Source organism: Uloborus diversus, chromosome 6, assembly GCF_026930045.1.
Source record: "Uloborus diversus isolate 005 chromosome 6, Udiv.v.3.1, whole genome shotgun sequence".
In the NCBI taxonomy this organism is placed as follows: Eukaryota; Metazoa; Arthropoda; class Arachnida; order Araneae; family Uloboridae; genus Uloborus; species Uloborus diversus.
Genome location: NC_072736.1, coordinates 63,223,997 through 63,251,834, shown reverse-complemented (window position 1 = coordinate 63,251,834; position 27,838 = coordinate 63,223,997). Strand labels below are relative to the sequence as shown.

General features: G+C 32.3%; 1 protein-coding gene across 3 annotated transcripts in view; it reads right to left on the bottom strand.

The window, feature by feature from the left end:
• LOC129225158 (protein hu-li tai shao-like) overlaps window positions 1-27,838 on the bottom strand; it is a 114,226-nt gene that overhangs the window by 15,952 nt on the left and 70,436 nt on the right. For 2 of the 3 annotated variants that reach the window (XM_054859719.1, XM_054859720.1), the window contains exons 6-10: window positions 25,207-25,305; window positions 24,411-24,638; window positions 23,042-23,172; window positions 17,525-17,651; window positions 12,276-12,386 (exon numbers count right to left, since the gene is read on the bottom strand). In XM_054859719.1, coding sequence (XP_054715694.1) covers window positions 12,276-12,386; window positions 17,525-17,651; window positions 23,042-23,172; window positions 24,411-24,638; window positions 25,207-25,305 — 696 coding nt within the window. The remainder of the gene's footprint in view (window positions 1-12,275; window positions 12,387-17,524; window positions 17,652-23,041; window positions 23,173-24,410; window positions 24,639-25,206; window positions 25,306-27,838) is intronic. The other variant, XM_054859721.1, reaches the window with a different exon arrangement.

Sequence of the window (27,838 nt, the reverse complement as noted above, 5' to 3'; positions counted from 1 at the left end):
TGCTTGAAGTTTTATGTGGGAAAAGAAGAATTTCTATTGATTATCGACTCTTGAGGAGGACAAACAAAACCTGAACTATATGAACAAATTTTCCAGGATGATGAAAAATCTCCAACTTGTACAGTTAAAGTGATTCTACCAAAATGTACTCCCCTTGTTCAACCTTGCGACGTCTATTTTTATCGACAGGTAAAGAATTTAATAAAACGTATACAAAATTGAGCGTATCTCGTTGAAAATAGAGAAATAAATACCCGTGAAGACTGCATAAAAATACAATCAATTGTCCATCATCAACTGTCATCGCCAATTTTTGATAAAATGATTCGATATGCCTGGTATACTTCTAAACTTTCTGACAAAAGAGAAATTTTCCTGAGTGTAAATGAAGTACGTCTTCCAACGACTCTTTCACAAAAAAGTTGCTCCTGTAAGCAATCTTCCTCTATAAATTGTGCGAGATGTCAAAACAGTTATTGTTTCCCATGTTTTTATGATAAATATCATTCTGGTGTATGTATATAAATAACAACTATATTGTTAAAAATCATCTATAAATTAAGCTCTACAATAATTTTGTAGCCGTTGTAATTCAAATTTTAACTTGTATCGATTTAATTTATCTGCCTTTTCTCTATTAAAGTGCCTTACGTGTTTAAAAATTTTGCATTATCTTCAATTCAAATTGCACAAAGCTGCAACAGTTACTTTTTAAATTAACAAAAAAGAAACTTGCAGCGGATATGAACCCGGATCGGCCGCATAGAACCCCAGAGCGCTGCCCACATGATCACAGGGCACTTGTTTACGAACAATCCCTACTAGTTTATAAGTTACGAGTAAATCTTTAAAGGCTGTTTTCTTGGAATTTTATGGCTAGTGTGCTTTATTACTTTACCTTGAGAGTATCCTTAAAGGATACTACTAATCTGCCAAATCTCATCCCGATCTGAATTTCCGAGACCGTACCGTCTCCTTGTAAGAGTAATTCTCACATTGTCTGCAATGTTTTTCACTCCCTATAACCAATGTTCGGTCAGTGTTACCATGCCATCTCGTACGGAATCTCAATGAGACAAGCAACTAGATATTTGACGTCCATCCAGTTCTGAGAGATGACACAGTCGCATTTCAGTGGTCTCCCCAAGATGAGAGCGCTATCTCTCTATTAGGTGAATACTGTTGTTAGAGCAACCGGATATTTCACCGAAATCTCTGCTAGTTTTAAAATGTAATTTTTGTTGAACGTTGTGAAAATTAAAGAGCTTTTTTTAGACGTACATATATAATTCTGAACCGCAGGTTGAACAGAAAAGATCCTTAATAAAATCCATAACGCCTGCCTACAAAATCAAACTCTTCATTTTATTTTTTTCTTCGAACAATGCTTACAATGCCAGATGCTAAGTTTTCCATATACATTTTAGCGAAAGCACATTTACTAGTTATATTGCCATATTTTTAATCTTTAAATTTAATTATAATTTAAAAGGTTTTACAACCACTGCTGCCACTTTTCATCTACCAAACTTAACAATTGTCATATGTTTTACATGCATCCGCAGTATATGAATACTTTTCCCCTTTTGGAAAATGTACCTCCGTCCACTTATTGTGGTGAATGTGATCTTCAGACTTGTGTGAATTACTCCTGACGCGAGGTATCTTGGAACACATCCCTTGCATAAGTTGCGACTGGACTGTACAGATGTTTTTTTTTAAAAATGAGGCAATTAAAAAAAAAAAAACTACTTAGAACTACCTCCTTTTTGATTGAATTATATACTGTGTAGAGTGTAAGCTTTCGAGTTTCATGCAGATGCCTCCCCCTTCCTGAAATATTAGCCAAACTGGAGATGCGTATAACAGCAATCATAGAAGCAGTCATTGTAGAAGCAGACATGCTTGCAAACATTTGGGACAGATTCAACTATTGTGTTGACCAGTGGTTGGAAAAACTACATTTTTTTTGTAGCGAACTACAACTACAACTACTTTGTTACAAATGTAGGTAACTACAACTACAACTACTTTTTTCAAAATGTAGCAACTACAAACTACTTCTGAAATGTAGTCGCTACTTCGCTACTTTCCAAAAAATAAGTAAATACAAAGCATACACAATAGGTTGTCCCTCAAAAAATGAAAGTCAATTTTTCAAATTGCATACACTCTTGTATTTTTCCTCGTGTAAAAACAATCGTGAAAATAAATTACTTTTAAATTAAAAAAAAAAAAAAAACCACCTTCAAAAAAATACCCAGGAACTAAAAAGCAAAAAATAACTGATTACTCTTACATTCTATTTCCTACCCAAACATAGAAACGAAATTTATTTTACTATTCCAGTACGTAAATCAATGAAACTAAACACCGAATTATAAAATAATCGGCACTTGTTGCCGTTGTTCAAATTATATGATTTTTTTTGACGTAAAAGGATAAAATATAATAAAGTGTGCGACTTGAAAAAACAACTTTCGATTTTTTTTGGGGGGGGGGGGGGCGGGACACACTAATACACAAACACACCATAAGAGGATTGAACAAAAACAGGTTGATAAATTAGCTCATCAGAAGACACCAAGAAAAATTTCCGTTATCATACTCTCATACACTGTAATGCTCGCATTTATTGTAAGGCCTCCAGAACAGTTCAATATCATCCTTTTCTATAACAGTTTCAGTAGCTTCTTTTTATTTGGTGAATACTGTCAAAAATTTAAGCCTCGCTAAAATATCTTTGTTTTTCAATCTTCAGTCTGTTCATATAAAATTCACCAAATTTTCAACTCGCGAAATCACCGATATCTTCATTTTCACGAAAATTAGTGCTTTTTTCAATGTAAATATTGGTGAAATATAAAAATTACGACGGCAAACAAACTAAAGGCGTCGAACAGATAGCAGGTATGGCGTCAAAATGAAATACCTGAGGTTAGCTCGTATTTTTACTTATTTCTTATTGCATCTGCCAATGTACTTGTGTAAAATTTGCGCCAGTCAAATTCGTTCGAACATTGATTTTTTTTTTTTTTTTTTTTTCAGTTTATTTGAAAGTAGTTTCCAGGAATCGCTACAAACTACTATTTTTTTGTAGTTAACTACTCACTACACTACTTTTTTTAAAAAGTAGTGCGCTACACTACAAACTACTCAAAAATGTAGCTACTACAGTAGCGTCGCTACTTGTAGCGCGCTACTTCCAACCACTGGTGTTGACCATTATAGTCAACACAATTGTTGAATTGCTCGTGCTCAACCTTTTATTTACCTGAGGGTAACATCTCATATCAAGATCAGTCTGGCAGGCCATAACACTTATAAAATTTAACTACATTTTTTTTTCTAGATAGCATGGGAAAACAAGGAAAAGAAACCTACAAACTGTTTTATCATTTTTACAAGCTTATTTTATTAATACAAAAGCTCCATTTGAGGCAGTGAGACGCAAAAGGGAAGTAAGTGTTAAAACTAAAAATTTGGAGATAACCAGTACAAATGATAGATGAACCTCTCCTCAATTTAGGGGCAAGAGACAGTAATTGCAGCTCTGGTAGGGGCTGATATACAGTATGACTTAGAATAGTTTCAGTGAAAGCCTACCTAGGACCTTATCTGTAAACACGTTTTACTCAAAACTTGAAAATTTCCATTTACATCCCTTTGTAACTCACTGTCTCATTTGTATTTTAGAAACTAATTTTTGACTATTTGGCTCATATTTTCAACAATCATTCCAAAATCCGAACAGAAATTTTTTTTTTCGAAGGTTAAAGAACCCAGTTTTTGAAACCTACTATCAAACACAGCAACAGGCTGCATGAATCACTTTTGTGGGTTATAGATTGTGCACCACTGGGTTAGACATACTTGTATGTCATACCAGTCAAACCCCTTCCAGAACTCCAACACATTCATTTTTCTCCCACAAGAAAAAGAAGAAAAAAAAACAGTATTTAAATGTTTCCAAACAAAACAGGTTTTAACAAAATAACTTAGTGTACTCAGGAAGTAATTACAAATTACTTTCCAATTCTTAAACATTCAAGTTCTATTTTGTGATTAGCACCCCAACTGATATAACTAAAGTGCTAAAACGGTGGTCTTAGTAAAATTCAAAAGCGGATAATGATCAGCGACCATGATACTACTGCCAGCATCCACTGATCCCCACTGACGAATATGCAGAAATTTTTAAGGAAACCAAGAGAGAGGATGCCCACCACTCTGGATTTTCTGCACCTGCTTTCCAACTCGCATTGAGAGATTCAAATCGTTAGTAGCCTGCATTTTAAAGTGACCTTACTATTATCCTGGTTTCGACCTACATGCATACTTCACTTTGCGAGAATTTTAAACAGATATTTAAGTAACATAAAATGCTCTTCATTCATTTCTTGAACTTAGGACTTCTATACACCGATTTCAGAAAAAAGATTAAATTGCCTAGCTCTCATGTACATTCAGATGTGTAGGCTCGGGAAGGGGGGGGGGGGGTAAATAATTTTGCAAAAGAAATCACGCAAAATGGATAATTAAATTAAAATTAATATAATGATAAGCACACTGGTGTGTAAAACTTAAGAAACAGGCGGCTTTTTTAGTATAACTCCACGAGAAATTCAGAAATGAGAGATGGCATTTTGCACTTAAACAATGACGAAAGCATAGTTTCAGAAAAATGGAAAAAATGGTGCTGGTGGATGGAAAAATTGGTGCTTTTTTAAAATCCACTTCAAAAAGGAAGTGACTATCAGTTCATACCATATGTTTGTTTTTGTTAGCTTATAACGCCTCACTGGGTGAACCGATTTTGACAATTCTTGTTTTTGATAGATAAGGAATGTTCTAACTAAAGTCTTGTTCCACCAAATTTGTTCTTCAGAAAAAAAGTTACGGGTAAAAAAACAGCAAGTGTAACATAATTTGTATGTAAGGTAAGATATTTCTTTATCCGAAAGGGTTCAAAAAAGGGCTACTGAGGGGGCTTTCAGACTTAGATTATGATGCCAGGCTTAAAAAACTTTAGTCAGAAAGGACATTATTCAGTTGTTTGAATTTATCAAAATGAAAGATGTTAATGGGTTTAATTTTTGCACAGAAAGCAGGACATGGGGTCCCTCTTAATAGCTATTCAAATCTCAGGCTAATCTGGAAATTAGGAAAAATTGTTACTTTAGTAAGGTTGTGGGCACTTAAAACAGCTTACCAGAAGATGCTGTAATGAGAAACAGTGTAGATAGCTTAAAAAGGGCCATTGACCTTCATTGAAGACTAATAAACTGACTAGGACCTGCCTAGCTGGGCCTAGAGCCTGCTGCTGGTCGTCATGTTTGTATTAGTAATTTATTTATTAAATGATTAGCTATATAAAACTCAATGTTAAAAAAATTGGTTTGCCATAAAGCAGTAATATTAATAGCATTCACAATGAGAATTTTGAATGAAGGCTTCTCTAAAGCAAACAGGAAATTCATTCACTATCATTGCTTGAGTGGTACAGTGAAACCTGTGTATAACAACACTGTCTATAACAATAAACCTGTCTATAACGATATTTTCCATGGTTCCGCCAGCAATATGTCAGCATTAATAATCAAACTGTCTATAACGATAACCTGTCTATAACAATACTTTTTTTAGGTCCCAACAGTACCATTGTAGACAGGTTTTACTTTATTAACTTTATCTATACCAATAAACAGGACTATGGAAGAAAACATTGGATTTTTATCTTAAGTTACTGGGCATGACTTAAAGTAGAGACGCCATACTAGAAATTGAAGCTGGAATTTACACTGATGTATCCCAAGCTTGTTAGATTCTAGTTAAAGATTTTGGGAATACATTGATTCAAAACATTGCATCATTGAATCTCAATTGAGTGTTAATTTAAACTTAGGTATTGTTGCAATTTTATGAGGCAAGTTTTTGAAATTGTATTAATAATGTGAATTAAAACAAACCATTTAGCCAGCTCCTTGATTCGTTCGCTTTGCAAGATTGGATAACCAATCTCAGGAAACGACCACATTATCATAATCCCTCTTATTTCTGGGATGGTTTATCCCATAATTGCGCATTTATTTTCATTTTCTTTTTACCATAGCTGTGTCATTCTTACCAAGTAACTTGTATTTCGCGATAGATAAATCAGTTACGGAAACCATATTTGAAGGGTTCTAATTACCATCCAAATAAATCCCAGGGAGGAACAAAGATTAGTTTTTAGTGCTAAACGCTTAAAATTTTTGACATGTTGATAGTTTATTTTTTAGTATGAAGCATTTACATGAGCAAATGAGGTGAAGTTTTGTGATCGTAATATCAACTTTTTCGGAATTATATTTACACTAAAAATAAGAAAAATATTTTCGAAAAAAAAGAAAAAATAGAATCTACTTCAAAACTGCAGCTGAGAATTGCTCTAAAAAGTAAAAAAAAGTTTTATTCTCTGAACATCATCAATACTACTCTTGAACATAGTTTTTGAAGCAGGTGCAACAACAATAGGTAAAAGTCGGTCGTAACCACAATTCAATTACAGTCAAACCTTGATATCTCGAACCTCCTTATCTCAAAACCCTTGATGTCTCGAAACAAAAATTTTCCCCAGCATTTTCTATAAAAACCCCTATGTATTTTCCATAGTTATCTCGAAATTTATTTTTCGAAACCCTTGATATGGCGAAATTTTTTACACAGAAGCAAGTTACAACTGTCGTTTTGCTTCGACAATTTTTGTAGTAAAACCAGTTCCAGGACAATTGCTTAACGTTTTTCATCTCTTTTTTTTTAGAAATTTGTGAATAGGGGATTGGGGCAAGATAATAGGGGAGTGTTGGCATGAAGGGGGTGCAGTGTTTTCCCCAGAATTTAGAATCTTTGTGCATTTCTCTCGAACATGTCCATTTAGAGGAAAGGGGTTCGATTTTTCGTCCGTCAGTTTTCAAGCGAAAACGGAAAATGCGTTCCTTGTTTTCTTCATTCAGCTTTTTTAGCTCCTACAAAATGGCTGCTGAGAACATTTTGAATGTGAGGTTACTGGTTAAAGATAAAATTAGAATTTTTAAATTTTTAGGTGAAAAAACCAAGTTGAAATTTTTGTTCATTTCAAAATCTCATCCTGTGCACTTTCGACAATTGGAAAATTTCAAATGTAGTGAAATATTGAAGACTACTTTATTGATCGTAATTCGATGTGGTCCAGTAGTACATATATAAATGCATATAGCGTACGTGTGCAGGGCCGATCCTAGCAGGCGTGCAGAGTGTGCACCGCACAAGGGCGGCCAAAGCAAGGGGCGGCCGCAGGCAGCATCATACAGTTCTTTTAAGCAAGCAAAATTCCTCAAGAATTTCTCAAGATAACATAATAAGTCAAATAAATATGCAAAATTTGTTATGTTCAATTATCAAAGTAAGTGCCAGTTTTCCAACAGCATAGCATATTAAGAAAAATGGAATGCTAGAGCACATTGTGTTACTCCATTATCCATTAATATCAACTCTCAACTCACATGCTTCATTTGATTGCAAAATTTGTAACAGAATTGGTAATCAGGTATGGATACAGGGGAGGGGCAATGACGGAAATCCCCCCCCCCCCCCCCCCGAAACATGAAAGGGTGCCTTCTAAAGGCCACTAATGCTCATCCCCAGCCTCCCAAACTGTTATTGACCCTTAACAATGAAGACATATTTTATGTGAAAAAAATAAAACTATGCTGATAGAATACTCTCGCAAGTATTTCAAACAACAAATTCTGCGTCCAGCAGTCGTGGATGCGTGGAGACTGGAGAGACAATGGAAAATTGCGACTCCCCTGCGAGTCTGGGGGACAGCCCTTCCTAACGTCATCAAAAATTGCTCAATAATATTTTTCGAATCTCTTTTTTGAAATTTTTACGGTAGACGGCTCTGAAATTCATTCTCTAAGATTACTACCAAAGATGGTCTGAATTAGTGTCTCTAAGAGAGGCCCCCAATCCTACCCCCTCCCCTCACTTAACTTATTCAAAAACAAACTAAAATTGAGTTTTTCAATCATCAGTTTCGAAGAACTTTGGGGGAAATACCGCGGATCCCCCTTTTCTCCAACGTAATCACTATAGCTCAAACTTTCGTTTTTAGATGGTTCCGTGAAACCCTTCCTGCCTAAACTAGCCTGAAATTGACTTCAGTTTCAAAATACTGTTCTTGAGGGCACACTGAATCCCCAACCGCTCTTTGTCCCATCGTTATCAAACAATGCCTAAAATACGATTTTGGGACTTCCATTTCTAAAAAATTCCGGATGGCTTAAGTAAATTTTCACGGCGCCAGGGCATCCGGCATCCCCCATCAATCGGAGACACGTCTTTAGTTGTATTTTTCAGATATTAATATCGAAAAATATTCAGAAAGATCCCCGCTGAAGCTTCTCGGTTTCCTTAACGTCACCAAAGACGGTACAAAATTGCGCTTTTTGGAACCCCAAAACCCTTCCTTCACAAAAATAACTAAAAATTGATTTTAATTCCGAAAAATATTTTTCTCGGTTCGGAATATTTTCCCGTTTCCCCAATCGTGTCCAAATCTAGCGAAAAATGTGTTTTTGAAACAATTGTGCCGATAAATTACCAGAGGAAAGATGCCAGACCCCCTACCGTCACCAAAGACAGCCCAAATTTGAGTTTTAAACTTCAATTTTGAAAACTTTTGATAGGAGACGACCGAATCTAATTCCCTCCAGCAACGTTAACAAAGATAACCCAAAATTTCTAGTTTAAAACTTCCGTTTCAGAAAATTTTCTGGAAGAGCGCCGATTCTTTCTATACTAATGTTACAAAAAATAGCTGTAATTTAACATCAATTTTGAAAGAATTTTAGGAAAGAACTCCAACATTACTTTCCCCTCAAGTCTCGAAAAATTTCCTAGAATTGCAATTTTTGACGTCCGTCTTGAAAATTTCTCCGTGGACCTTGAATGTTCCCGACTCTTTTGTCCTTGCAATCAAACACAACCAAAAATTAATTACAGCTATTTTTCATACGCCAATTTCGAATATTTTATGGGGGAGATCACCCCCCCCCCCCCCCCCCCGTTTCTCCCTCCTCCGTCTTTCCTCTGATGACAGACTATAAAATGCGTTTTTACGACTAGTAAATTTTTTGTACCTATTACTTTCTTCAAAGATATAAATTGTACCTAAAGAGTTTTTCCAAACTTTTTACGTAAATTCATCCTTCTTCTGTTTTTTTTTTTTAACTAGATACAGAAATTTGAAGGAAGATTCATATGGACGTTATAGTCAAAACATGCAAATTGTTCTTCAGGGGGGGGCACATTAGGTCTTTGCACACGGGCTGCCTAGGATCGGCCCTGTACGTGTGTGTGTAAATTTGAGAGTTAGTAGTGTAATTTTTTAAAAATCTTGATAACTCGAAGTCTCAAATTTTTTCCCCGTCCTGTGAGATTTGAGACATCGAGGTTGTACTGTACAAACATGAATTTAAATGAACCCAGGTTCTTCGCATGTGTAATAGTGATAACATATCTGTGTAGCATTTGAAATGTTAAGTCTTGATTTTAATCAGTTTTTTTTTTTTTTTTTTTGAAAAATGTAAACAAGATATTAATACACATCATTTTACCTATCGGTTTTGTGCCAATTTCAAAAATTAGTAGAAGTAGTATTGATGGTGTTCAAAAGTAAAAAAATTTTTAAAGTTTTTATTCTCAGAAACTTATTATTCTCCGATGCAGTTTTGAATTTTTTATTACTTTGTATATATAAAATTTCATTTTTTTTTAAAACTTGTTTTTTGATGTTCTTCATCTGTTCTGCATTGTTTAGCTACATCATAATTCCCTTTTTCTTCTTTCATTAATTTACTACATACTCATAATTTGTATTTACTTGATTCTAGATCATCCAATATTTTAATTTATTATTTTTAAATTATGTTTACGGTCAAATGTTCTTTGACTGAAATTCCTATTTGGTTATTCCAATATTGTTAGTATTACAGGGAGAAAACTTGAAGCTACTAAAAAGTCAACTACATTTTTAAACCTTAATGTAAATGTCTGGCTTTGTGAAAAATTATAGAACAGCTGTTCTAAGCCTGCTCTCTAAAACTTAGATTGCAAAGGAACTCATAGATGTGTTTAAAGTCACAGATGTGTCTTTAAACACATCACATGTGTTTTTAAATCAATTTTTGATGGGTCATGGCTTTTTGTTGACTTGTTTAGTCTTATCTTTAGATCGGATGATTATTCAGCTTACTAGAATTTTCTAAGGGGATAGCATGGAGGATGGTGGCTTTAAAACACCTCAAAAATTCTTGTGTGTGAATGGTAATGAAAGCAATATTTATATTAATTATGATTAATTCAAATGCTATTTTTTATTTGTAGTCTCTTATTCTTAAAAAGCATAGTTTATAGCAAACAGTAAGTTGAAAATATTTCAGCAATTTTAATGTACAAAAAAGCTTTTTCTCATATGAACCACATATGGAGTTTAATATTACAAACTGTAAAATGTTTAACATGTGCAAGGACACGTGGTGTTTTCAGGTACGACCCAATAGGAGTTCACTGGATGTTAATGTGGCCACCAATGGGGGACTTATGTCCTAAATGTCACATTTATGAGGGGGTTCCAACAACCATAGAGCTCATGAAAGGAATTTAAAAATGCAAATGATGTTTTGCACAATTCTGGGATAGACAAAGGGGCCCCAAAAATGCAATGTGCCCAAACTTTTAAATCCTTTATTGGCGACCACCAAAAACTTTTCTTATTTGCAAACTTTGACAAGCGGAAAATTTGGAGACATTGAAAAAATAGCTTTTATCTTTTTTTAGTAATGCCTCATGTAACTTCCTCTTTGAATGTAGGTATGCATGCTCACATGTTTTTTTATTATTATTTCAATCATTCAGTAAAATTCAGGGTCTCATTCAGTAAATAGAGAATTTCCTCCCTTACAAAAATTTTGTTTTGGGATACCCCTATGATTAATGCAGTATCTAATGTTTAACATATACAAGGCTCAATGCTTTCCTACTTTTTAAAGGCAAGCCTAAACTAAGGACTTTAAACAGTTAGGTGGTGATGGTTGAGATAATTTGATACATTAAAACTTCAGTTAAACTTCTAATGTTGACGTTAGACACCAGCATTGTAATAAAGAAAAACAGCAGATACATCACATTTTGTACCAACATGATAGATGTAAGATTGCTTTTAGAAGATATAATGCAATAGTGAGTTTTAGTGATACAATAGACAAAGGGGGGGGGGGGGAGTGCAGTACATGCTATATAAAATGTTAGAATGAATTTTGGCAAATTAACTTGCTGATATCTAGTAAACGCCAGATGCAGAATAGCATCTGAACGATTTAGTCGCTGAAGAAGTATAGTGTAAAAGAAAAAAGCTGAGCATCAAATGCCAATTATAAAAACATTTTCATTTTTAAAAGATTTCAGTCCTAGTGAGATTGGATTACTAAAGATGCAAGGTACTGTTAAGTTATGTATGCATTAAACCTCATTATCCAGTTACTCTTGGCACTTTCTAAACATATTGCAAGCAATGTGATGTCTAAACCAAAGTTGGTTCAAAACACATAATTAAACATATAATTAGCTCCTCTCAACTTCATAATCTGATTCAACAGTGACCTGACAGTCTGAAAATGTCATCCAAGCATTCTAATAGCAACGTTTTTTGAATGTGTATATATTTATGAAAAGAGTGAGAATGCTGTTTGTATTTGATCAAATAAAAAAATGATTAATCTTGTGATATCTTAATATTTACTGTAGAAGATATGTAATTAAATTTTTAATGTCAAGCTCAAAAATGTCGAGTGATCACTGCCAATTCATTTTTTTAAAGAAATTCTCAAAATTGATATTTTATGTAACAGTCAAAATTATTCTCTTCATACTCCCATCAATTGTTTCTTGATTTTACTTCATGTCGTCGGTTTAAAAAAAAAATGCAACTTATGGTTTGCACTTTTAAAATTTTATATTCAATAAATAACATTTTAAGATTCACATTTCGCATATTATGCATGTAGCAATACAAATTGTTAGCTAAAAATAAATAAATTAAAAACAATAAGAAGGAAGAATATTTCATCATTTTAAATTCTAAATATTTAAAAAATTAATGATATAATAATTAAGAGGTATTTCATAACTTGGAAACATTAAAACTGATAAAGATTAAAGCAAAATATGCAAATAATGAGGTATAAACTGACCTCTTTCTGTTTGCGTTTAAACTCTCCAATGTCACTAATTTTGGGAATGAACTGATGTGGAGTCTGAATTTTGATAGCAGTGCTGTGCGATGGGGAACCCTCCTGTACCCACTGTTGGGAAAAGAAAGAAGAGGGACAAAGTCAAAGAAAAAGTATTTGACACAAAAAGAAAGTAAGCAGAGATTTAAAGAGAACAAGCTACATAAAAAAGAATGTTTTCTGCCATAGTTTCAATTTCTTTTTTTTTTTTTAACAAACTTTGAATAACAACTTCTTAATTACAATATTTTAAATTCAGAACTGTACATAACTTAGTCTGTACTCAAGTATAATTTTGAATACATTACTAATTAACAGCATATAAAAACTTTTCCAAATGTAATATAAAATATTTCTTTTGTAATTCAATGACTTCAGTCAACAAATGAAACTTGTTTCTACAGCAACTTTTGAAAAAAGAAAAGGAGAAAGAAATCATAAAGAAGGAACGATGGAAATCTTTTATAAACAATAAGGTAGTTTCACAGGAAAACTTAAACTTCTTAACTAATTTCGTTACAAGGCAATTAAAACTGGGAGAAAACGTTAAGCAATTTTAAAAAGAAACAGGACACATGTAAAAGACATTTGCTATTTGAAATTAGTGGGTACAGCATAGGATTTTCATGACAACAGCACTAGCAACTTCTGAGTGTTAGTGAATTTAGGTAATTAATCAAATATTATTTCCGGAAATAATGTTATGTTGTAAAATAGTCTTTCAAAACATTAAGATTTTTCATAGATTTCAAACTTTATCATACTTGCAATGGTTAAACTTGCATTGTTATCATATTCAGTGACATACAAAAACGTGACAAAAAATGATTATTATCTTTACTTTAAAAGGATAACGTGTTTTATTGAAGCCTGAAAATTTCATGTTTTTAGAGTTGAAATTTGTGTTATTTGCCCTAACAGAATTTACATTCTTAGAATGGTTAGCATTCCAATAGACTACACAAGCATTAAAATGGATAATGAGTATTATTAGTGTTAATAGGAAACAGAAAAAAAACAACACAATGAGGAATTTTAAGGATTTTAATATTGCTTTTGTTTAATACATTTAATATTATAGCAAGATTTGTTAAGCTAATATAAACTACAGCTTAAAAAAATAAAATATTAAAGATGTACATGTCTTTTATATCATTTGCAAACTGATGTACAAGTATGGTAAATTTTAACAAGTTATTAACACAAAATAAAAATTTGCAGTTGATAAACAGATAGTAATCAATTCTAGCATGCTAGCATCCAGAACCAAATTACAAACATAATTCAACTTGATTCTTCTCCATTAATATTTCACCAAGATTCTCTTTATATAAATGTAGACAAGGCGATGCAAGAATTATAGCATGATAAAGTTAATTTACTGAAACATTAAAAGAGATAAACAAAGGTGGTCTATGGCATTAAATAGCTGTAAAAAATGCAAGTTACTCGTAAACAACATATAACAGCTTTTAAAGAAAGAAAAATACATGGATTAGATTACGTTGAGGTTAAGTATTTTTACTACAATTAGTATAGGTAACTGTAGAAATAAAATTTAAGGATTATACTTGAAATACATTTGAAGATTTTTTAAAAACTGCATAAGCAAAACATTACTAAAATACTATAGTCAGATTGAAGAAACTTGATAGGACCTCAAAAGCTCTACCAGTGTCTCTAGACTTATTACTGAAGGTAATATCACAATTTACACGCAACTTGTGAAATGCTTAATATTAAGTGAAGTAAGAATGTATTAAAATTATTTCTATATTTTAATACTTTGATTAAATTTCTATTTATGTATTATTTGCATTGGAATATTTGAAAACTCAACTAAAAATAGAAGTTTGATTTTCCTCCTTTGATAAACTAATAAGCTTAAAAACCTGTAGCACTTAAAAAGCCATTCAAGTAATAACTAAAAAAGTTGCATTCAAGTTATTTTTTAAACATTTAATATTTGTTAATGCAACAAAATAATTTTGGTTCTAAAAGCATCTAAGGAATCAACAAAAAGAGATTTTATTCTAAATCGATTCAATTCAACTTCAGACTGAATGGATTCTGAAATATGTTTAAAATATTGGAATACATTTACTCTGCAAGAGTAGCTTTGTACATAAAAGAAAACTTAACAAATTTTCACGAATTTAAGTTTTTCCCTCAGCCAATCAAAAAATCTTGCATGAGGAACAGAAGTTTGCTTCTTATAATAACCAGAAAAATTACATTTATATAGAGTGACTAGTACACCTCAGAAATGCCCAATATGAAGTATAGTCGAACTTGCTTCTTGGCATCACAATCTTGATATAGCACAACAACCACAGGTGCAAATGCAGAGTGCAATATGTAACAATTTATACACCAGAAGATATTTATATAGTAGAATATTTCACAATTAAGCATTATTTATACATAAAGTTTCATTCTTGAGATTTTTTACATGGAATGATGAAAATATGATAAAACACATATGCCTACAATAAATGCAAGAGTTTTCAGAGAAAAAACTAAATAAACTTCACGTTAATAAGAATTAAAAATGAAAAATACATGTCAAACAAAATATTTTACCCAAAAAAAATTTAAAAATAAACGCACAATAAGTTCTACAGAAAATCAGAAACAAGTAATAGTGTGTATAAAAAAAGCATATATAATGCAGGAACTTCAAAACTGTATTTAAAATCAACACAGAACTAAATAATAGCATCACATTTAAATCAGTCTAAGTATAAAAATACAAAAAAAAAAAAAATGCTAGATAACTAAATAAAAATAATTCTAAATGATAATATAAATTGCATATGAAATAAATCATATGCACTGAACAACACATTTTAAATTGCAATACAGAAATACACATGTAAACATAAAGCTGAGACCATCCTATCAATGATTGAATAGAATAAAAAAGATGATGACATTATTAAGGATTCATCCTTAAATTATAACTGAAGTTTTTCAGTTTTCACTGTGGAAAATATTTTAAAAAAGTTTTAGCAAAAATATGAATCAAACTAACAAATTTAGGAATTTTTCTTATATTTAAAAAATTTACAATTTAATACATTTTTTAACTTATGTGTAATTTTGTTAGTATTTTACTTTTAATACTGTAACCTAAAATTATGATAAAAGGTCTGAAACCAAAATACGTTTTTTAACTTTCATACTCACTGATTTTTACTCACTGAAAGCAGAAAAAATATTTTTAATTCCATTATGTCTTTTAGCTTTTCTTGCAACATTCTTTAGTTATATTCAGCATAAAATCACTGCCCAAAAGTAGGAATGCTTCAGATCTGCGCTTTGCGTCCCTTCAAATGTTAAATGTCCTCCAACAGTTTTGGAGTTTTTACTGGCCCCAAAATATGAAAACTTATCCAATCATTTCCCTCCAGTAACAATAAGGAAGGAAACACACATGGAATTAATGGACATAGTTTACAGGATTTTGGGAATTTCTGGAGAATGTCTCTACAAAATTATTGTATAATGCAAATTGGCTGTGTACAAGGTGTCCTGAAATAGAGTGATTGTTTTCAAAAATTTATCACAGGAAAACGGTTCGTGGTAAAAATATAATTCTTGCAGAAAATTCATGTGGTGAGCCAAAATTTTTGTCCCCCAGAGTAACAAATTTTAGTTCAAGAACTTTCCAATAGATGACGCTGCAGACCGTAAATCAAAGAAATTTTGAAAATTACAGCATAGTTTTTCGAAAAACGTTTTTAATTAGCAAAATTACACAACATTTTCAAAATGTCTGCCAACGGCTGCAATCACATGTCGCAATCAGAGGAAAAATAGATGAATTTCAATTTATTTTTTTTTTGACTTAAAGGCTTACTATCTGCAGCACCATCTATTGAGACTTTTTGAACTAAAGTTTGGAGCTCTGGGGAAAAAAATTTACGGCCCATCACATGAATTTTCTGCAAGAATTTGTTTTTTTTTATTGTTAACTGTTTTCCTGTTATACATTTTTGAAATCAGTCAGTCTATTTCAGGACACCCTGTATAAAGTTCAAACAGATGCAGAATGACGTTAAAAGTACCCTCAATTCCTACACTCAGATATCAGCTCTTTTTCTTCAAAAACTTAGAAGTCTAAAAAGCAGGATTTTCTCAACATTATGTCTGAAAAAAAGATGCTTTAACATACAAGCCAATAACTGTGGGATGCTCAAGCTATGCACAATAGGTGAGCATGTTCAGAAAAGCCTCATAGAGAAGAAAAGGTTTCACATACCAAAAAGAGTTAACATGTAATATTTTATACATGATTTCTTTTCCTTGTTTTCTCAGTTGCATTAAAAAGTTATGCATAAAAAATTATTTTAATGTGAAAGTTAGAAGTTATTACTGTGCTTTTTCAATGTGAACTTCCAATGTTTTACAACAAAAAAAAGTCAACTAAATGTAGGTGGGGAAAAGGAATTTTCAGGTTCAGTACCTGAAGAAGCATTGAGCTCATTTAAAGTATGAAATACATTGAGAAAACAATACATAAATTCTTCATAACTGTGTAGTGTGAAAAAAAAAATGGAGAGATATTCCACAGAAAGGTTTCAAAAGATGCAACCTTAAAATCTAGAATAAAAAGTTTAGCTTTTTTTTTGGGGGGGGGGGGGGAGGTTAAATTTCTAACTCTTAACAAAACCTATTCAATGGAAATTTCTAATTTCAAGTTCCCACAGACAATTTGTGATTCACTTGAGGTAGGGGGGGGGGGTATTAATATTGAACATAAAAATTCTTATAGATAAATACATAAAATGGAAACTAATGGAAGATCCCCCATAATCAGAAATCTTTGGCATTTTCCATCCATTTATGACTGACAAAAACAAGTATAACATAAAAAAACAAACTAAAATATTTTAAATACCACATATGTTTTAAATAACATAACATAACTTTGATCTTTAAGAGAGTTGAGTCAAATTCAGTTAAACTGAATAGAAATATTGGAATTTGTGTGAAATATGAATTTTCTTTCATAATACACAACCATAAAATATCAAATCACAATTTAACCATTTATCATAACTTTGATGAAGAAAATGCAACACTATAGTAGCACAATTACAACAAATTTTCAACAAATACTTAAGTTACTCAAAAAAATGAAATTTAAAGCAGGTAACTTTAGCACAATTAAAAATAGGTCTCACAACCAAAAATCAAGCTTCTACCTTAGTAATTTTTTTTGGGTCAGGTGTTCCTGTTTCCAAAACTTCTACTTTTTGGTATACATTTGGCGAATTTACCCAGCGAAGTTTATCCTGAGTTTTACGACCTTCTACAAGTTTCTTCAGTGGGCTATAATAAAAAATAAAAATAATTTTTAAAATCTTTCATTGGAGATTGAAAATTTGCATCATTTCACATAAATGGTAGAGTTGGTAAAAAAAATTTTTGTTTGAAAAAAAAAACTAGTTTTTTGGTTTAAAACAGGTTTATTTGGTTTAAACACTATTTCTAAGAAAAAGAATTTTATTTTAGGGAAATCATGAAGATTTTATGAATTAATTGTTAAAGAATGTTTTATATTTATATTTGTACCTTATTTCTTCATGAAAAATTAAATAATTAAGAGAAATTTTGTAATGTCATTCCTCATATGTAGACATTTCTGTAGGAGAACAATGTTTGAAAATCTTTAAATATTATACAAAATACAATATGTAAATAGACCTTGGTATAAATAATCAAAGAAATAATTTACTGTGACAGCTCTGACATTAGTAATTACAAATAACCAAGAATAAATTCTTGTAAATTAATTTCCTCATTATCATTTTAGCTATCTACTATAAATAAAAAAATAAAAGTAAAATTAAAATCAGGAATTCTTTAACTTGGAAAGTATTTTGCAGTATGTATCTACTAATGAATCACAAGTCATTTCTTTCTTTCTCTGACTGCATCGTCTATCAGAGCTGTAAAAAAGTGTGCAGGTATAAGCACAATTTTAAGAATACTCTAAGCAGGGGCGGTTCGTCACTATGGGCCGGGTGGGCCAGTCCCACCCAGAAAAATTGTACACAACTAAATAGATAATGTCAAAATAAAGTTTAGTATTTCGCTAAAATATTTTTAAAAAAAACATCGAATTGGGGACATGAAACACATTTTAAATCTCTAACACTCTGCATATCGCTTCTAAAAGGTGAAACGTTTTCCATCTGTTAGCGTTTGCGCTTGCAAACTCTGAGAATGATTCTTGGGTCTTCGACTGGTTTGCCCCTCGACTGACTTGCCACACCTCCGCTCCTAACCAATCACGATGATTCAACCAGACACCAAAACGGCAAGTCCGCGCCACCCCGATTCCTTCTGCTTGGGCTCCAGCTCCCTAGCCCTCCGAAAAAACACTTTACCCAATAACAGTAGACGAGCAGTAGCAGGCGGGGAAGGATTTGACACACGTCACTTGTACGAAACAGCTCGAAAAAGGCTGAAAAGGACAAAAAAACACTAGCCTGTTGAAGAATGAAAGAAAGTGCTCTTATCGTTTTCCACCGTCCTTCTTTTGTATTTGTCTTTAATCTTAAACGGCTGTAAATATCTGGAACAGGCATTTTCCATTTTATGCGTTCCTCCAGATTATACCGCATCGAATGCATGCATATTTTTATTTATTTTTCTGTATGGAACTAATATGATCAGAATTTCTGAATGAAGAGTTTTTTGTTTTCGAATAATTGGTTTTGAGTGTGAAAAGTTCTGAATTTTTACAAAAAAAAAACTTCACTTGGGCGAGATCTATTCAAATTTCTTTTTTGTTCTGATATTTGGCTAAAGTAATAAGTATTAATCGTAGAATAGATCTTATCGATATGTGTTTTCTATTCTGTAGTACTCTAAGGCGGCACAAACCTAAATTATTTCAGTTTTTGATCCGGTACATCGCTTAAAGTCCTTAAAGGCGTAGGGTCACATAACCTCAAAAATAACCAAACTATTCGATTTTTTATTGTTTATTTTAAAACTTCAGATTGTTTCAAACTTTATGAAGGGAGTTTCAATGCTCAAGTTTAATTATTTAAAAAGTTATTGGCTTTAGGTCACTCACACTAGGTGCGCTTTTTCTCGATTTCGAATGGGGTGGGTGTCTTGTCTTTAAATTTAGGTTGTTTAACTTGAATTTTCAAAAAATGCGCAAGTGGATATTTTTCTAAAACAATTTCAACTTTGAAGTGGAAGAGAAGTTCGAAATGAAACAACTGCAATAAGGACTATCTTATATTGTTCAGCATTACTAACTGCAGTCCTCTCCATTGTATATGTATAAATATTATTGAGGAAATCTTAAACAGCGGAGCCCACCCGCTAAATTAAGGCACGATCCGCCACTAACTCTAAGTGTTCTTGGACTTTAGTTACTTTTTTCTTTCGTGTCATTTAAATATTCTAGCCTTAAAATTTATACACTATGAAATGCTGCAATGGTATATAATCTATCTCAATAAATCTTAAGTAATCAAGCAAATTAGAAAGTAAATGATATTTTTGGCTGAAATATGCTTTTTGAAATATTTTGAAATGCAAAAGATAGAAAAATAATAATAACTGAATAAATAAAAAAAAGCTACTTGGATTTTTCCTCCATATAATTTTAGAAAAATTAAGTTTGTCTGCCTTCTATATTTACGTACCTAATAGGAAAAAATGCATTGGTAGAAAAAAAAGAAAGAAAAAAAACTATTTAGCAAAATTGCATTACCTTAAAAAATATAAGTTTCTAAATTTAATAAATGTAATTTATCTATAAAGCTTTACTGGTTACTTTGCTTTAACTAGATTTTACTCTTTGCAATAATGTGTAAAATTTATCAAAACATTTGAGGAAAAATGATGAAGTTTTCCAAAAAAAAAAAAAATATATATATATATATATATATATATATATATATATATATAAAACACTTGGTTTAAACCACGGTTTAAACGAAACAACCCTGGTAAATGGTACACATGTTTTTAAAAACCTCACAGTTAGAAGCAATTCATTTTGTAAGCATGTCTGATTTGATTCTAAGAGAGCTTTGGATATGATTCTACATAAAGTATTTGAAAATATGCTACTTTAGGCACATGATGTTTTGTCAGAAAAATATGCTAACAAGAGTAAAAAGACATTTTATGCAAATAACAAATTTTTAATATACAAGTTGATCGGATAATATTTTCTGTGAAGAGCAAAGAGAACTTTGTTTTAAATCTGAGGAAATGAAGTTGAGCAACCGGTGACCCATCATCACAGGAGGAATTGATTTGGGATAGAAACTTGCAGGCATAGCTCCTGGGGTAGGGGACCAATGCCACCGCTTGGGTCAGCAGATTTTAGGGGCGGCAAATTTCACTATGGCAAAATGTAACAAGAAGTTCTGACTAGAACTTAATGAGCCTACTTTCCCGTATACCCATACTACTTTCTAGTACCTGATCAATATTCTCAAAAATAGCTAAAATCGCAAATTGTTTCACACATAATTTTTTAATAATTTAAGCTGATTTCTAAGGCTAAAATATGTCTCACTCATTTAAAAAATTAGATGCGTAATAAATAAATAAACGAACAAATAAAATAGCAGCACCTTTTAAATAAAGCACTTTTTTCATCAAAAAAAAAAATTCTGTAACCGCTTTCAAAACGAAAAAATAATTAAAATTATTGAGCTCATTAAAATAAATACATCGAAAAAAAATCGTTTCTTTTTCCCCTGTTGCCAAAAATAATTTTTTAAATGAATTAATGCACTTACCAAAATAAATAAAAACAATTAAATGTCAACTTAAAGAAATACTTTTAATTGTCAAAAAAAAAAAAAACATCGTCTGCGCATATCGTTATGTAGAAACATAAATGACCGAGTTTACTCGCCGAAAACTGAATACCTAAATTAAAACTTTAGAGGAAAAAAAAAACAAGTCATATTAACAATAATTATTTCATAGTTAAAACCATGGCTGTGGAGTGAGAGTCAATCTCATTTTGGGATAAAGGAGTCGGAGTCGAATATCCAAGAATCGGAGTCAGTCATTTATCCTTCCGCGTATAAATTTTTGCCAAAGCTACGAAGTCAGAGTCGAAATCGGAGTCCGATTAATTGTCGGGCACAGGATTTGGAGTTGGAGTCAGGTGCCCCTAAATTCTTGGAGTCCGAGTCTGGAGTTTGGCATCAAGAGCTATTGCCAACAAAATTTGTTTTGAAGTAAATCCTCCTTCAAGTACGGAATCTACATTGACTTTCAGTTTCCCGTAGGCACTAATGTTAAGGGATTTGAACTGTTCAAAATTGAACGGAAAATTGTTCAAATCAAAAAGATATTTTATATACAAGTTTTTCATCAAAAGCTTTTTCCTACAACGTTTGTTTGAAGCAAATTCGCCTCGCAGTTCGGAAATGGCTTGAATTTCCCCGTAGGTGCTAATGTTAAGTTTTTTTGAACTGTTCAAAATTGAACAAAAAATAGTTCAAATCAAAAAGTGAAATATAGGAATGAGGTGTCCTTGACGAAAATTTTTTTTGTTCGAATCAGACAATTCACTCAAAAGATATTAGGGGGGACAGGCCGACCGTCAGACAGACAGACCGACAGACAGACATTTCCCCCCATCTCAATACCTACTTTCCAATTTTTATTTTTCGATATTTATTTAATTATTTTTCTTATTTGACTTTTTTTTATTTTTTGTAATATTTTCAAGATACATTAAGCCTTCTTTCATGCTTTTTCTTCTTTCTCCAACTTTTACTGGGAAAGTAGGCTAAAAAGGCAAAAATAGAAAAAAATGAAAAACTCAAATTTGTTCCTCAGTTTTTTTTTCTTTGCAACTCAAATTGCAGCAATGCATGAGAGTATGCTCGATGATTTTAAATCATCTTGGGCGACACTTGCCAACATCACCTGGGGTGGCAAAAGGACTAGAGCAGTCTTCGAAACTTGGAGGACTTTGCGACCATGACAGATGCATCAGATGCCATTTGCATACACAAAAGGATCTTCCACTGGCTGGCATTGATACAATGACTCTCTAGTTGCAAGTCCAATACTTTACCGATCAGTCCACCAACACCTTCATACATTGCACTCTGGGGTTAACGTACCTATCACTAAGCATGGTTCAACCGGTTGGATGGGGCCTTGGAGACAGCTCTGTTTTTCTATCAAGATCAGGAGTCTAGAAACCTCTGATCCAGAACCCCCATAGGTATTAATTTGGAATGGGAACTTGAGAGAACCTTGTGACCATGGCATATTTAACGTACCCCAGTCACCTTAAATGAACACTGAGGAACTTCGAATGGCAGGCATCAATCCCAGAACCCTCGAGTCACAAGTCAACTGCCTTATTGATCAGGACAACATGGCCCTATAAATTTATGCATCAATCCCTGAGGGCCAACAGTACCTGTCACTGTCATGACTTTCCCTACATATCTTTATTGATCACTTCATACTCCAGGGTTCCCCGTACCTTAACTGTTTGTGATTTTACTGGTTGAACGGGCCTTGAAGAAAGTTCTATTTTTTTACTCAGACCAGAAGCCGAGCAATACCTGGTAAAGCAACTCCAGAGGTATTGATTCACTTGGAAGACTTTGTAACTTGGACATATTTAATATGCACAAGTCACCATTGTGTGCTTAAAATTTTCATTATTAAATAATTATTCTATTTTAGAATAATAAACACATTACCTTAACCACTTGTCTTCTCCAAAATACTGAGAATATGAAGATGCTGCAGGTGGAACCTCTACATCATTCTTTTGCCGTACTTGATCTGTTCTAATCATAGGTTGTTTAAATGTGTAACCAGTACGAAAACCCTGAAAAATAACAATTTCTTTGAAAATTTCATTTTTACTTACTTCGGTGTGTTTCAAAATTGATTTGGTTTTGAAAAATACTTTTTACATTCATAATTTAACTTGAAATAATTATCAGACAAAAATAAATTATGTAAAAGTTCATCAATTATTATATTTTAAACTTATTATGAGGATGGTTTTGTTAGGGACTGGATATTTAATATTCCAGTTTACTGCTAATTTATATTAATGCTCTGTGAGAAACAAAAAAATTAGGTTATTGAACTTACTTAAATCTAAAACTTTCTCTTTAAAAAAATAAAAAAAAAAAAGACAAGAAAAATGAGTGTGCCTATTTCCATTCAAACTACAAACTTAAAGAAAAGTAACTTAATTTTAACTATGCACTGGGAGTAAACAGAAAACAAAAGGTAATGGCCAGTGCAGCAGGAAGTGTATAGAAAAGGAGAATTGGTATCTTTAGAAAGGAGGAAGAATCTGAAGCAAAAACATTTTTTGTAGCGATTTGCTGAAGTTATAATGTTGACTTAATGCTAGCATTGTTTGGTTAAGCTAAAATTTCAGATTATGTTGTATGCTGGGGGAAAAAAAAAAACAAAAAACAAAAAAAAACAAAAACTGCCATTTGTTGGCATATTTGGTATTTCCAAGACTAATATTTGCCATTAGAAGAAGTAGAATACACACAAAAAAAGTTTAAGATTAAATACTGAATTGTTTTGGTATGTTGCAGCTGAGAAAGTATTGTTGTTCGAAAGTTTTTACTATTCAAGAACAATGTATCAACATCGAACAGAATAAATACTGAAAAATAAAACATGAAACTAAATCACAAGATGTTCTCAATTTAAAATTTTAAAACTGAATAACTAACAGACCAAGAAAGATTTACTACAATCCTTAAACAATAAACCAGAGTAAAAGATCTTCAACCGGATATTTTGCATTGAATATCACAAAATAATCATTATAGTGAAATCCCGTTACAAGGAATAGCAATACAACAAATATCCCTTTCAACAAAATAAACTTTCAGTCCCAAATTGAATTTCATTACATTGATTGAATTCCATTACAGCAAAATTATCGTTACAATGAACAAAATCTGCAGTCCCTTGAAGCTTGCTGCAATGGAATTTCACTGTATTTTGTTTTGTAAATGTCAGTCGAGCATGGAATTGCTCCAAAATATTTTCAACAATCAAATTAACTAGAAAAGGACACAATCAACTCACTGCATTATCCAACATTCTCATTAAAGCTTCAAATTCTAAATCCCAGATTCTCCATTTTTTGGGCTTTTCTTTCGGTTCAGCACGTTCTTTGTCTTCATCTCCTCCGGGTGGTTCATCATCTTTAATTTCCGGGGGATATCCGCCAGCTGCAATGATATCTCTTTCATGCTTAATTGCTTGGTCAGACATCATTTGGATGTTATCAATTCCAATTGGCATCAACCTGACCTACAAAATAATTTATATACTTAATATTGATGATGTGAAAAGAAACTAACACTAAAACACAAAAGCAAATTTAATAAGTCAAGAGTGTAAAATTCAAAGAATAGATGAGCAAATACAAGAGCAATTTTCCTTATTGGTCAAAGCTTTTTTATGACAACTATATTGAAATTCATTTGTTTTCTTCAAAATATAACTTTCTGGTTCACCAAACAGGTTTCATCAAAAACATACATCTAATAATATATATGTAAAGATCTTTTAGCCTTCAAAAAGTTTCTACTTAAAACATTTTAGAACATAAATATTTGCACAAAACTAAATCCGCAACATTTGAAAAGAAAGTATGATCAAATTGCTGTATTTTGAACATTGATCTAGATCTAAATTACAAATTAGTTTCTCCTATACAAAATAAAAAAAATATCTTTTTTAATTTTGTTAGATTATTCAGATTCAAATATCATGTTAAACATTTCTAGAATTTAGCAAGAAACATTTATTTGCACACAATATTTAAAGTAATAATAAAAATTTGGTACAAACATATATTAACTAGAAATACATGTACCTGAGTTTCACAAGCCGCAACTGCCTTATGCAACATAAACACAGCTTCTTCAATTGATTCTCCACAAACTAGCAATCCTCTATTTCTTAAAATCAAGACCTGTTAAAAACAAAGAATTATACAGAATGATTACCTTTGCACCCTTCCTTTAAAAAAAAAAAAGGACATGTTAACAAAAACTGCTGGAATTAGATTTGTTAAGGCACTAAAAATATACACAAAGGTACTCTAAATTTGTTTATGTTTTGTGAGTAACAGTAGAAATACTATAGTTGGGGAACACCTAAGCTGGCAGGGTCTTAATACTATGCTTAGAATCTGCGTAGCCTTCATAATGCTGCCAGGTTAGGTTTGTCCCTACTGTAGATCACATAACAAGCACTTTTCAACTTTGATCAACTAGCTATTGAAGAAAAGAGCTACCTGAATGAGCAGTAACCACTCCATGGCTCTTTACAGAGATCGATTCTTCAGGTCCTGATTACGTTATTTTTGTATTAATAATACCACCCACTTTCAAGTAAAAGGGGTAGGAAGGAGGGATTCCAGAAGGAGGGGTGGGAGAACAGCCCAAAAAAGGAACACTTTAAAGTAAAATGAATTAATAAGATTTTAAAGAAGATTTTAAATAATTTACTTCTTTGATGATTAGACATTTAATTAGCATCCACTAGGAACAAATAAATGAAAGGCTTTCAACTTAAGACAATGGAAAATTTTGTGGTTATGAATCACCTTAATATATTTTTCAACACAAAAGTTTACCAGCAAATAAACTTTCAAAGAACATTATTCATCCCAGGGTTCATGCTACAGTGCAGGATTTCACAATTCCCACAACTTTTTTAAAAATCCTACTCTATAAAAATTATTTTACCCACAGCACACCCTGTTCCCCATTAATAGACATACTATAAAATATCCCAAAATTTTTCATCTCTGGTTTTTCTGTTTCTCGTACTTGTTTTAGAAAGAAAGCCAGTATAAATGGAATGGCTGACAATAACTTTCAAAAGCCATCTCTTTGTTACCAATGAAAAGAAGAATCTAAGAATTTAGCCACAAAGAAACAAGAACAGATCACAAATAGTGTTATTCTTTTGCTTTGCTGCATACTCAGATATATTCAAGCTTATCTTCTGCTCCTAGTTGCAGAAAACAAAATGTGTTTTTTCACCCACATGGTGCCCAAGTTGCACCAAAACGCATTTCCTGTCAAGGTCACCATTTTTAGACTTTTTTTTTTTTTTTTTTGAAGCACCAAGATCCTTTTTTAGGACAGTTGAAAGTTGAAAGTACTTCATTAGCAAAATGTTTAATAGTAGCACATTGTTTCATACAAGGAATAATGAATGACTGATACGTAATGCAATGAAACTTCAATCCAGGGGCGGACTGGCCACGCGTGAGATGTGGAAAATTCCACATGGGCCGTCCTTAACTCGGGCCGTTTTCTGTGCATTCAATGTGTACGTGCCGTTTTCCTCAATTTTATTTAAAAAAAAAGTTCTTAGCTAGGCCGGCCGTTCTTGTGTCGTGGGCTGCAGCCAGAACTGCTCTTTTTTGGGTGGGGGGAGGGAGAGGAGGACAGCCGCTCCTTTTCCAACGGTCACTCTCAGGACGTTACTCTGTTCTTGCCTAACTATTACCGTATCTTGTTACGTAGGGAAAACGAAACAATGTCTTTGTTGGGTGGTCTTCGTCCGAAGCGAAGCCTTCAGGGTCCATGGGTGTCTCTCGTATCTGTTCGGGATTGATGTTTCCTGGAATTCTGGTAAGGAGTTTTATTGGGGGTGGGGATCTTTTTTTGTGGCCATCTGTCTGGGAAAAGATTACATTGAACCTTTTTCAAATGAAATAAGAGAAAGGCGCCATCCTAAGAATAGAATGAATAGGAGCAAAACGTCTGCTAAAAAGCTTTTTTTTTTCCTTTTCAACCTTCGTTTTTTTTTTTTTCCCTCAACAATTAGATAATTTTGAGAACTCCTCAATTTCGTCTCTGAGGAAAAAAAACGAGTCATTTGTTATACACCGTGTTGACTGCTCAATGGGATTGCATGTGTTTTAAATCCAACGGTGACAAGAATTTTTTTTAGGTAAGTTTAATATTTTTAATCATCATGTGTTTTTTATTTTTTTTATTTTTATTTATTTATTTATTTATTTATTTATTTATTTTTTGTTGTCATCAGCACTTTAAATAATAAGAACTTGAACTATCGGTTATAATTATAACAAACTGACGATGTTACACAAATATGGGTCAACCCACCAAGCAGTACTTTTGAGTAAATTGAGTTCTAAACTGAACTTCATAGATGGCATTTTAAAATAGAATTTGGCTTAAATCGTCTTTGTATCCCCGTAGTGTATCAGTTTATCTGCCAACCTATGTGAATAACTCATTATTTTTTTGATAATTTTTGTTGGATAACTCTTTTTTGTATAACACCGTCCAATTCATCTATTTTCGTTTAACAAAGATAAAATTTATAAAAGTACTAACAGTATAAATATTTAAGAGCCATTATTTTGAAATTCAGACAAAAAACGGAAATTTTGGCAGTGACCATTTTTGATTTTCCTAATTTTTTTATATCTCAAAGTAGGCCATAAGAAGTAAACATTCTGA